This window comes from Pteronotus mesoamericanus, unplaced genomic scaffold (genome assembly GCF_021234165.1).
Source record: "Pteronotus mesoamericanus isolate MK-2021 breed Mesoamerican mustached bat unplaced genomic scaffold, CSHL_Meso_final scaffold_174, whole genome shotgun sequence".
Classification (NCBI taxonomy): domain Eukaryota; kingdom Metazoa; phylum Chordata; class Mammalia; order Chiroptera; family Mormoopidae; genus Pteronotus; species Pteronotus mesoamericanus.
In genome coordinates, this window is record NW_026555309.1 from 14,944,802 (window position 1) to 14,958,184 (window position 13,383).

A 13,383-nucleotide genomic window follows, 5' to 3' on the forward strand; every position below is an offset into this window, starting at 1 on the left:
GTTAAGTACTGCAACCATATTTCATCTAATTATTTTTAAGTATTTACAATCAAATATTTCATTGATTTTGAGAATTTGTGGATCTTAATTTTTTAAAAACAATTATGATATTTAAACATGGCACACTGGGTATTACTATAACACAACCACCTAAATAAATTTATTTCAGTTATGCCTCATCATTAAAACTTTACCTCAAGAGTACTGAATTCTTTGTCTTATGACACAAAAGGTAAGTACACACAAATCAGTACAATGTATTACCTTGTACTTAAAAGAACATGTACTAACAAAACATTTAATCACCATCATCAACAGTATATATTAAATACATTTTATCACACTAATTTAAACATGCCTATTTAAAATTCAACATTACTCTAAAAGAAGGCACATGAAAAATAATTCATATTTTACACATTTCTATCTAAGGTGCAATGGGATAGTGTGAATCTTTCAAAAATGAACTAACATCAAGTTGATGCCTCATTATAGATAGAAGTACTTGATCTGAATATTTTAAGAAATCCACTGGCATCTTTAGAAATGGAAGAGCTTCATTATTTTTTCCAGGAAGACATTATAAATCATACCTAGTTTAGGGAAACAAAAGTTGTAAAAATAACAATGTATGATTTAAGTTCGTATCGGTAAAAAACACATAGGAAGGTGGTAAAAATAACCTATCCACTATTTAAAGTTTTAATATATTAGATGAAATAGTAATTTGACTTGAGATTTTCAAATTTAATATAGTTGTACAGAACCAAATCTACATTTTAAAAATCAAATCACTATTCCATTTTCCCAGCATTACATTTCATAGGTAAATCTCATGGCCCCATACAGCTCTCTACAGTATGTAGGAATCTGGTGGCTTCAGTTGTATTCCATTAGTACTAGCAGAACTTGCCCTTACACATTCCCCTTAGTGAAATTTGTCCCCAGCAAAATTGCTCGTGTAAGTTGCTAAGTAGTCAAAAAAGTCTGTCAAAAAGAAAAATAAAAAAGATTTAGCTCAAAATTTTCCTAAAATACTATACAAAATGACAATAAAAACCTCCAAAAAAAAGCTTCCCGGTCAAATAAGTAAAGTTTTCTTTATGCTGGAATTTTCATAAACTATACTATGCTAATTATGGTCGCATAGGGGGAGAAGTGGTTATACAATGGAACAGAATCATAAGCACTTAAATTTTTACAAACTAAAATTACACAAGACTGATTGGAAAAATTACTGTTGTAAAATCACCACAATGAATGAGATTCTGGGGTTTAAAAATACATAAAAATAAGACTGTTTTATTCTACTCAGTCTAAGTGCTAATGCATTTGCCATCTGAAACAACCAAAGAAACAACAATCTTCAAAAATGCTGGGAAAAAATCTTACGGTACCAAACTATGTTTACAACTATTTTATGGGCAGCAGCAGATTTTTCAAGGGCAATTTTGTAGTACATTTTTACCTGCAACACTGATTTTATAACCTAATCACCAAAAACAATATATGTTGTACTTTTTTTTTTTTTTTTTAGATTTTAGTTATTTGTTTTTAGAGAGAGGGTATGGGAGGAAGAGAGGGAGAGAAACATCGACATGTAAGAGATACATTGATTGGTTGCCTCTCACACATCCCCACTTGGATTCGGCCCACAACCCAGACATGTGTCCTGACTGGGAATCGAACCACAACCTTTCAATTAGCAGGCTGGCACTGAATCCACTAAGCCACACAACCCAGGGCATATGTTGCACTATTTTAAACACAGAACTCTCTCCTAGAAATATCTCACAGCATTAATGTTCCATAGAACACACTTTGGAAAACTCATTTAGCTGCACAAAGTCTATATTCAAATTAAACATTCATCATCAATTCTAAGTAGTAGTATGCTAAGACTGTAATATGAATTACTTTCTATATAGTAATTTGCTTTCAGTAACCTCAAAAAGTTAAAGCTGATTATTTTAAGAATGCATTTACTAGAACTCTATTGTAAAAACATTACCTCAAATTAGAATTATAAAATTCATTAGACTCAAGTCATAGCAGATTCATGATGAAATTGTCAAAAGGATATATCACATTATATATTCAAGGGATTTTTATAAAATACTGAAGTCTTAATAGCAACTATAAAATGCCAATGAAATTAAACATTCAACAAGCTAAAGTAATACCATAACGGTACATTTTATTTTTATTATTTCTATTTCCATAGCCATAACATAAATTTCAGACTTACTTTACTCTCACTACAATGCCCATCCTAAAAGACATTATTATAACACTGACTTGGAGCTCTAATTTATATCCCCCTTAACCAAAGGCCATCATTGGCTTCCCATTGTACATTCAGGTTTGATTCCTTAAAAATAGTTTTTAATGTGATCTATAATCTGGAACCAACCAACTTCCAAGTTGATATCCCTTAATTCACCTTTACTCTTTTTCTCAACAAATTGTTTTGAGAATCTAGTGTGATTTAGGCACCAACCTAGTTTCCAAAATATTCCAGTGATTCTCAAACTTCAGAGGGTTTGTTAAAATAGATTGCTGGATTCTACCTCCAGAGTTTCTTTTTTTTTTAAAGATTTTATTTATTTTTAGAGAGAGGGGAAGGGAGAAAGAGAGAGGTGAAACATCAATATCTGGTTGCCTCTCACATACCCCCTACTGGGGACCTAGCCCGCAACCCAAGCATGTGCCCCAACTGGGAATCTTTGGTTTGCAGGCTGGTGCTGAATCCACGGAGCCACACCAGCCAGGGCAACCTCCAGAGTTTCTGATTCAAAAGGCATGAGTTTACATTTCTCACAAGTTCTCAAGTGATGCTGATGCTACTGGTCAGGATCTATTCTTGCTGAACCATTGCTCTACTCTCTACCATGTGGCCTCCAAAGTCCACAAACCGGAAGCCCACTGGCTGAATGAGGCCCACTCACATGTTTTGTCTGTGCAGTGCTTTAACATTTTAAATTATTTGCAAACATTTTTAAACTGGAAAATTGTGACATAAAATGCAGATTTCTGGCTTATGCCTACATGTAAAAATTCTCCTGGAGCCAAACAGTAGCTACCCCATTTAGTCAAGGGAGATGTCTTCATTCAGGTTACCATTGCTCTAATTGGCCCTCTACACTCAAGTAAAATCATTTGGCTTAGCGCTGTATTTGTGCTTATATACACAACAATCCACTTATCCCCATTCTCTAGGCCTTTTTTCATGCTGCTCACTTTGACTTAAGCATCTCTTCTCCACTATACTGCTAAAATTATACCTCCCCCGTTCTAAAGCGTGGCTTAAAAATCCTTCCTCAACAAAGCCCCAGCAAAAATAGAAATCCTTAATATACATACTAAAGATTTAAATTTAATGTGTGCTTTAAGAATGAATGTTTTATTTCCACAAATACTAAAATAGCAATACTTACAAAAAATACATTACAGGATATCATTTAAACCATAAACATTTTTGCTATTTGTAATCTATGCAAAATTTTACTTTTGTTCATTAAATTTTTTACTATGAAAGAAATATTTTTCAGAAGATGACATTAAAAATGAATTAGACATTAAATCTTACAGCCAAGATATATAATAGCTCCAAGAGAGTATCTTATTTGCTGGACAAAAAAAAAAAAAATCTCACACACACCCCCTCCCCCAAAAAAGGAGGATGGGGGCAACTAATATAATTCCCCTGATTTCATAACCTCCTAATTTTAAAAACAATCTTCATGAAATAAACATTTCCAATTTTTTACATGGAGGATATTTTAGTGGATCTCTATTTCTATGGAATAGCAGGGAGAAAAATTACAAACAAAAACAGTGCTGGTCCTTGCTCTGCCATAAATAGCTTTTTACATCAAGTAAGTCAAGTTCTCCCTGGACTTCAGTTCTATTAGATTCTAAATTGAAGAAGAAAAAGTGATCTCCAAATACCTTTTATCACTAAAATCACAGGACTTACTCCTTTCAAAAATGAAAGCACAAAGAGCAATGTCACAAAGACAAGTTTCTGTTAATAGGCTAGTATTGCTTCTAAGTTAGATTAACTTAAGAACTTAAACTATAGCTTTCAAAGCTCTAATTTAAAATGTTGAAGATTCAGAGCTTTGGAAGAATATATGTGTTTGTGTATATATTTATATATGTGATATTTTAATGATCAAAATATAACATCTTTTGTAAGGCAAACAATTAAACTGCTTAGGAAAAAAAATTGAGGAAAGACAAAAAAAAAAAATACAACCATGCCATCCAATCAATAAGTTTTAATATATCTCAAAAGAAAATTAAATAATTAAAAAATGTTAGGAGAGTATTTTTTTCATAAGAGGCTAACAAGATTTTTTAAGAGTATGTATTCTGCTTTAATTCCCAAATGAAAGTAATTTAGCCAAAATTAAAATTATCAAATTGTGAGACTGAAAAAAAACTTAGAAACTATTATATACAGGCAGGTCATGCCGTAAGCGAATTGCTTTTAGCTTCTCCACTTCAATTTTTGCTTGTAGCAGCTCTTCTTCTAGCTGCTGCCTTCTTTTCAATCCATCCCTCTTCTCCTGAACATATAGTCCAAAATTTTTTTGATTTTCTAAAATAATCTGATGTTCCTCTTTCAGCATTTGCAGAATCTGAGGGTCATACCCTAATTGTGACCTAAAGTGTCCTCCATTCTCATGATGAAAAAAGTCATCTCTCCTTGGAATAGAAGATGGAGACGATGTCATTCTCACATCAACAGAAGAAAGTGATGGCGACACAGATCTTTCCATAACATGTACTAATTCATGTTCTTCTCTTTGCTCTAAAGTATAACTCTGTTCAGAATTTAAAACTAGTGGAGGAGGGGGTTTAATGTCTTCTTCTTGCTTCACCTCCACTGTAATAGCAACTGGATGGTGATCCAACATTACTTGTAGTGAACTGGTACCAGCCTGTGCTTCCTCATCCAAGTTTGCACTACAGCACACAAAAAAGCATTATAAAACGTAAATCAAATGAAGACAAGAGTATATTTATACCATAGTTTCATGCTTAATATACATTAAATCATCAAGCTTTACAGCTATGAAGAAAATTATGAAACAAACAAACAAAAAAAACCCTTAGAATAACAAAAGCAAGTGACTAAGTGGGCTCTCTCTCTCCCCCCCTCCTTCCCTAACACTTTCCCTAACACCAGCACCTTTCCCTGCCCCCTTCTTAGGTGGTTCTGTAGGTGTGTCTTCCTTGCCTCACTCTTTCTCCTAAGCTCCATGGCTCTTCTTCTGCCTCTGTAACTTGTTTCCTTGGCCCATTTCTTCTACAGCTTATTTCTTTGACCTCTGACTTTCTAAATAAACTTTCTCTTACAATTTGTCTTGGCTCTGAATTCTTTCTTAGCCAGAACTCAAGTACTGAGGTTGTTGAACCAAAGTCCAGCCTAACTTGTTCCCAACACCTCCACTCCTCCTCCCCTCTGGCAACCATCAGTTTGTTCTTTGTTTCTATGAGTTTGTGTGGGTTTTTTTGTTTAAGGGGTTTTTTAAGATTTCATTTTATTTATTTATTTTTAGACAGAGGGGAAGGGAGGGAGAGAGGGAAAGAAACATAGATGTGCAAGAGGCATCATTCAGTTGTCTCTGGCACACCACCAAGTGGGTACCTGGCCCACAACCCAGGCATGTGCCCTGACTGGGAGTCAAACCCGTGACCTTTTGGTTTGCAGCCCGGCACTCAATTCACTGAGGCACACCAGCCAGGGCTTTTTGAGTTTTTTTTAATTCCACATATAAGTGAATTCACATGGCATTTGTCTTTCTCTGTCTGACTTATTTCACTTAACATAATACCCTCCACATCTGTCTTTACTGTCACAATGGCAGAATTACATTCTTTTTTATTGCTGAGTAACTGTCTAGTATGTACGTGTATAACATACAATCTTTATCGTTTTTTTAAAAAACAAAAACCCAGGTTACTTCTGTATCTTGGCTATTGTAGATAATGCTGCAATAAACCTAGGCATGCATGTATCTATTGGAAACTGTTTTTGTTTTCTTTGGATAAATACACAGAATAGAATTGCTAAAAAAATTTTTAGAAAGGTGAGTGACCAGGTTTAGGATCTTAATAACATATACATATAGCTTTCTCCCATCCTTAACTTTAAAATCAGGCTTTTAAAAAGACAGGAAATTACAAATACTATATAAGGACAAGGAGGTAAATAAAAAAGAAAACCCATTTTAATGGTCTCAAAGAGACACCAATTGTTCCTATAAGCCTGACATTTTTTTAATGGTACAGAAGGCCATTCAATGCATTCTGGGGGGCCTTGCTATCCCCACACCTTAACCACTGATTTGCTTCTGCTCTCCTAGACTGATCTAAAAATCACTGAAAACTCAAGACTTCTAGGAGGGCAATGGAAGTCCATCTATGATTTCTGTATTTATCAAAATAAAAAAAAAAAAACAGTGGGGGATAAATGGTAACGGGAAAAAATTTAATTTAAAAAAAATAAATTTAAAAAAATAAATAAAATTTAAAAATCAAGATTTTATATGGCTTTCAGTATGTCTGACTATAAGGATTATCCTTACTACCCATTTTCACATGAAATAGTTTAATCCTAAACCACATGACTCAGTTGTTCTCTGTTTTTCAACCATTGGTAAGGTCAAGTTCACAGTCCAAGGATTTATATCTATCACTATATCCCCAGCGCCTACTGTAAAACTGTACTTGAAACCTAGTAGGTATTCATCATATGTTGAATGATTAAGTATATATGAAATGGTTTTTATAATACAATGTTTTTAAATGGCTTATATATAATGTATTGAAAGTTTATTAAATTTATATTTAGTTTCCATAAAGCACGCCTTCCTACTAGAAACATCTACAGTTTTAGCATAGTTTATTAATATTTGTAATGCTGTAAGTGCAATGTACCTTAAAATACTAGTTTTATAAAAAATAATTTCGCATATAAAGCTATTAAGAATATATAATCTTGTTTCTTGAGGATTTTTTTTAACTTTTGCTTCTGCCTAATTTAAAAATAAAAGTTATAAAAAGGAAAGACATTTTTTGAATGTTAATGGGGAAAATGCTATATTAACATTTAGAGAACATTTACAAATGATAAAAAGGTAACACAGTTAAGATATATTGGACATGGATGATTAATATGTTGAAACAAGTTGAACATAGGAAAAGAATTAAAATCCCCATATGTCACTTATAAATGGCATTAAATTGCCAAAAATATCAGATATTTGTCTAACTGATGCAAATGAAATAATAAGATATATAGTATGTTACCAAAAATGTATTTGTAGATCACATAAATTAACTCATTTTCATTTTTGACTTTTTTTGTCATCTTATGCTTTTCAAAATCAAAGCTACAGAAATGTAATTCAAATTAGTTAAGATTTGCTTTTATTAACATCTGACCTAGAATGGGAAAATGTTCAAATTACAGATGAAAATTTAACTTTTAGAATCTACACAATTACTATTCCAAATTAGTATATATAACAGAGTATAATACAATTAGACACAGGCATTATATTCTCATGTAAGTTAAAAATATGCCTTATATCTGGAATATTCCATTCCATTTTAGTTGAAACATTTACAAGTAAGGTCATTATATAAAAAATGCATTAGAGAAAATCATAAAAATGATAAAGGAACTTCCAACGTTTATAAATATTGATTTTAAAGATCAAATAGATTACAAAAACACTAAATATAATTTGACATTAGAAAGAAGTAAAAATAAAGGCATAAATCAATGTTATTGAGATAACCTCACCAAATAGGTGTGTATTTTTTTTAAGTTTCATTTATTTATTTTTAGAGAGAGGAGAGGGAGAAAGTAAGAGGGACAGAAACAACGATGTACAAGAGAAACATCAACTGGTTGCCTCTTGCATGCCCCCAACTGGGGACCAGGTCTGCAACCCAGGCATGTGCCCTGACTGGGAATCGAACCGGAGACCTTTTGGTTCACAGGCCAGCACTCAACCCACTGAGGCACACCAGCCAGGGCAGGTGTATGTTTTTAAATACATTAAAGAATATAAGCAGTAAGATTTTCCTTATTAAGAATGGAGAGTTTGGTGAGATTAACAGACATATTTATATAAAAGCATAATTAAAATTATAGAATAATTATAAACTGAGACAATTAAGATTCAAAATGATGTCAAGTATAAGCACATTACATACATAAATATGTTAAATGAAAATGCTAATACAGAAAAATAGCAGTGCAGACACTAACACAAGCAAGCATTTAAAAGGTTTATTTCTAATATCCTTCACTTCAAAATCTGAAAAATTGGCCTTGGCTGGGCAGCTCAGTTGGTTAGAGAGAGCATCATCCCTAAACACCATGTTGCAGGTTTGATCCCTGGTCAGGGCATATACAGCAATGAACCAATGAATGCATAAATAAGTGGAACAACAAATCAATGATCTCTATGTCTCTCCCTCTCTCCCCCTCATTTTTTCTCTCTCCCCCCTCACCCTTTTCTTTTCTCTAAAATCAACAAATAAATTTTTTAATCTAAAAAATTGTTATTGTTTAAACAGTAGGTATAAAAACAGGTAAATCAATTCCTTTTCTTAGAGAAATGTAGTTGTCTCAAAACAAATGATCAAAATTTAAGTAGATACTTGTATATTATTTTTCTTCTATACTCACTTTATTATTAAAATATGCATCTAACTAAAACTACAGTTTCTATGTGTAGTTTTCAAGTTATAAAAGTGTATACTTAATACCCAAAAGATAGTTTTATACCTATAATGCAAAAGCTACTTTATGATTTGAGGAGGGGCAGGAAATTTTAATAAGTAACACAGTATAAAACAGTCATACTGTGGAGTTTTTCAGACATCCAGCATATTAGGATTTAATCATCACAGTGAACATTTTAAGCAGTGGCCCCATGATTTAATACACTATAGATCCATGTCCCAGATTCCTACTATTGATACCTTTTTTTACTGTGCTATCAACTAGAAATAAGCTAGGCTGAAAAAGTTATCCTGGTAAATTATCAAAATAACAAATATTTTTGCTAAACAGTTTTTTCCCCTGTCTCTCTCTTAACTTCACAAAGATTTCACAGGTAATCAATAATTTTGCTTATATAATAACTCTCCTACTAATAGGAAAGCACATTGTAAAGCTTTGTTTGAAAGGTCCTCCAACTATCAAGAAGTTCACAACTTGTGTAAATTGCCCTAAATGATTCAGAAGAATGCAACTCCCACTTTTTTCTTTTGCCAGAGGTTAAAATTTCAATCAGTAGTAAAATAAGAGTTTTTATGATCCCCAGGCAAGTAGTTATGTAGAGCATAAATTTAAAAAAAAAAAGTTTCTAACCCTTAATGAACCCAGTTGCTCTTACTGGTATAGTAAAATTCATAGTTTGATATCCTTGCAAAGCAGTTTGAGAATGCCTGCTCTGTCCTGTGTGACCCAAGATCAAAGGGAAACTGTGCCATTAATTAATAAAAACACAAAAACTTTAAATTTTATTAAGTAATCGAATCCCTAATTAGGCATTTATTCCTTCCCTTGTGTTTATTTTAAATATAAGTTAGAAAAAGAATTTACACTCTCTTAATATATACACTAATACCATGAATAAGTTACATAATTATTGATTTTAGTTATTTAGCTCAAAGGATATTCAATAAAAGACTAACAATTTCATACAAAAGCAAGGGTTCCATTTCCCCTGAAACTAACTTTTTGAAAAACTGAAAATTCCACTGAAATGTAACCTTAAATGAAATTTTAAAAGATCTCTCTCAGATAATTAAATAATTGAATTTTAAAGCTTAAAAAGTTTATGAGGTGATATTACAAATTTCATCCCATTCATTCCTCCCTAACCTTCACTTTTTAGGAACCTACAAAGGGAGGGAAGGGGGAAGGGAAGACAATAAAAAGTGGCTTAAATGAATGCAGCAGAAAAATTCCTTATACCCTCACTTTTCTTTTTTTAGAATACAAAACAAAGACACTATTCATTGCTCCCGTGTGGGGATGCTTACTATGCATATCACTATCACAACTAAGCCAGAGCCCAATAGATAGGAGGCGCCATAATTTTCCACAACAAAATAAAATAAAGCTTACCTTTGTATGTGGTTCCTGTCTCTTACCAGGCAAAAACTGGAAATCTGGGGAATCATCTCCATAACTTTCTTGGTTGGCTCAGAAATATTGCTTTTAAAATCTGATTGGGTATCTTTTTGCTGCAATAGCTCCTGTTTGGCATATTCTTTGAGCCTTTTGTAAAGGGTGCGTAGGCCCTGCGCTGTTCGTGGAGGGCGGTCTACTCCAATTGCATTATAGTTAACTGCTATGATCTCCCAACATCTATTCTTTTCCACTATTACTGAATGCTTATTAGTGTGTTCTTCAAGAATTTTCACATATGGCTTCACAAGCTTTAGCAAATCAAGCTTTTCAGATAAGGTAAAATTGGAAGATCTAGCCTTTCCTACCATTGTTCTTTTCAAATTAGGTAGGCAGTTTCTGAAACCACCATGCAGCCTTCAGCTCTGCTCAGCTCTTTTCACAAACGGAAAAAGATCAGGCTTAACTAGGCTAGCCTCATTTAGGCCCACGCCTACAGGGGAGGGTTTATTAAAATTCCTCCAGCTTAAGCTGACGCAGGTTCAGGAAATCTGCTTAAGCCAAGCCTGACCTACATAAAGCTTCTCACTGAAAAAGACAGGAAGGCACAAGCAAAACACACTTGTGTATAAAGAGAACAGCTCAAGATAGAATTTAATACACAAAGGTCTAGAGATAAGCATGGAACACAGCTAAAAATTAGCTAGTTTGGTGAGAATATCAAATTTCCACACATGCATGCCTAGCTGATAGATTGAAACTGCACTGCAGTATCACTTTAATAAAAACAAAAGAGGAACTGTTTTGTGCTATTTGTTTACAAACCCAAGAGGGAGAAAAAATTTAAAAACTAAAAATATGAGTGGTGAATGTGGTGATTCCTAACTGAGCAAGGCCCTAATCACTGTTAATGAGCTGCATTCTCTTACAAAATCTGCATAATGCTGGTCCTGCTGTCAATCAGGAATTGCATATCCTCTAGCTAGTTAGGTTACACCCGACTCACACTCCACAGTAAAGCTAAGCTTCTCCTTCATTTTACAATCTACAGTAGCCACAGCGTATTTTTTTCAGTTACTTAAGAAGAAATTTTTGTCGAACACTGAATCTAAAAAGCAGATAAAAAATATTTTTAAAGCAATAGGTTATTCTAGCTGTAACGTATGTGAATATGCTAGCCTGCTTTATCATGCGTAAAAATCATCAACCACAGTGAGAACTGCATAATCTCGCTTTAAGACTGCACACAAGAAAATCGCATTTGCTATTATTAAGAGGTGGGATTTTTATTTAGCTATACTCACACAATCTGGACTATGAAAGGAAACAGCTAGTCTAGCCATTTGCAAGGCCACCATTTTGCATGCTTAGAATGTGTCAGTGTAAGAAACATTCAAACCTGTAAGAATTTTTTATGAGTTTATTTGAGCCAAACTGATGACAATTGCTGGGAAGCAAAATCCCAACAGACTGAGAAAATGCTCCAGAGAATGGCAGTTTTGCGCCTTATGTTATATATTTCAATCAAAGGAGGAGGGAAAGGGGGTTACATGAAATTCATTAGTGAAAGATTAGGGAGGCAGGAGAAAACAAAGCGGGAAATCTCTGGGATTGGATAACATGTAAAAGGGAGACACATACTTCTTTTACACAGGCAGGTGTAGGATAGTTAATAGTTAGCAATTAACATGATCATAGTAACAATGGGGGAATTTGTGGTCCGTGCTCTCACGCTTGGGGATGGGGAGGAATTACTTTGATATTCCAAAATTACTGTTATCAGATATGTTTATATAGATGCAAAAAAAGACAACAAACAGGCTCAGTTAAGGTAAAAATTAATCTTTGTTAGGGAAAAATAGTGACCTAGGACATGACTACCCACCATAAACTGCTTTTAGTTAGGAAGTTTTAGTTTCAGTCCAGCCTGTATGGTTGCTTTAGGTCTCTGAGTTGTAAGGCCGCTATTCAGGCCTCCCCTGACCATGTCAGGTTTACTATGTGGCCCCTTCTTCATCTACAGATATATTTTCTAATCTGTCTGAAAATATGATAAATAACAATCTACACAAACTAAGCCTATTTTCTCCTGATATACATGTTTCTCCAGATAGGAGAATGAATTAGAATATATTTGAACAGAGTTCCATTCAACCAATCACTGAACACCCCATTAAAAATGCTCCCTGCCCTAGCTGGTGTGGTTCAGTGGATTGAGAACTGGCCTGCGAGCCGGTTCAATTCCCTATCAGGGCACATGCCTGGGTTGCAGGCCAGGTACCCTGTTGGGGGCGTGCAAGGCAACCAACTGATGTTTCTCTTGCACATCAATGTTTCTCTCCCTGTTTCTCCCTCCCTTCCCCTCTCTGAAATAAATTTTTAAAATCTAAAAAAAAAAAAGTTTGCAAGCACTGTGCAAGGCCCAAGGAAAACAAAGGTGAATCTAGCAAGACAGAGCCCCTAGCCAGGAAACTGTAGTTCTGCAGAAATGTCACAAATTTTCAATTCCTTGTTTTTCATTCTTTCAAAGGAAGAGAAGCAAATTAAATGCACTGAGTTCTATGAGCCAGATTTTGTGCAAGGAGCTTTAAAAGTATAATCATCAGGAAAAAAAGTGAAAGACAGCTAGGTGTTCTATGGAATGCTAGGTGTTGTCTGGCACATCCTATTGAGTAATCTGACTTGGTAGTCCTAGCCTTCCACTGCCTTTGGGCAGTTTCATTGCTCAGTAAATTGCAGCAAACAGTAATGAAAATTATTCTTCTCTATAGAGATAGGAATTGAAAAATTAACCAACTCCAGCAACCTGATCACAGGTACTCAAAGTAAAGTGAGAATACAAGATATATATTGTCTTTAAAGAATATTTTGCTATTTTTGGCAGAAATACAGATATTGTGTTAAGAAACAAAATACTAATAGAAATATTAAAAACCATTCAATCTTACTAACTTATCAAGAAAATGTCTACTAAAAATAATTTTCATTCATAAGAGTGACCAAATTCTTAAAGACTGAATATGTCAAGATCAGATTAAGGAGGCAGGGCAAGACACTCTTCTGTACTGTTGATGAAAAGTGTAAAAATGGCATTCTGGATATTGATCTGGGAGTACCCATTAATACTTCACATGTGTAAAACCTTCCAAAACTGTTAACCTAAAATTAATTGAGACAGATAAGCCAGGACAAGCAAAATAGGGAAACTGAGGGAA

General features: G+C 33.9%; 2 protein-coding genes across 2 annotated transcripts in view; both read right to left on the reverse strand.

Annotated features, from left to right (window-relative positions):
• Nucleotides 1-13,383, reverse strand: part of RAD54B (RAD54 homolog B) — a 73,990-nt gene that overhangs the window by 44,445 nt on the left and 16,162 nt on the right. The window lies entirely within an intron of this gene.
• FSBP (fibrinogen silencer binding protein) lies at nucleotides 4,449-10,539 on the reverse strand. Its single transcript, XM_054590056.1, has 2 exons — nucleotides 10,166-10,539; nucleotides 4,449-4,974 (listed from the first exon to the last, which is right to left on the reverse strand). The coding sequence occupies exons 1-2, from the start codon at nucleotides 10,537-10,539 to the stop codon at nucleotides 4,449-4,451; spliced, it is 900 nt and encodes a 299-aa protein (XP_054446031.1).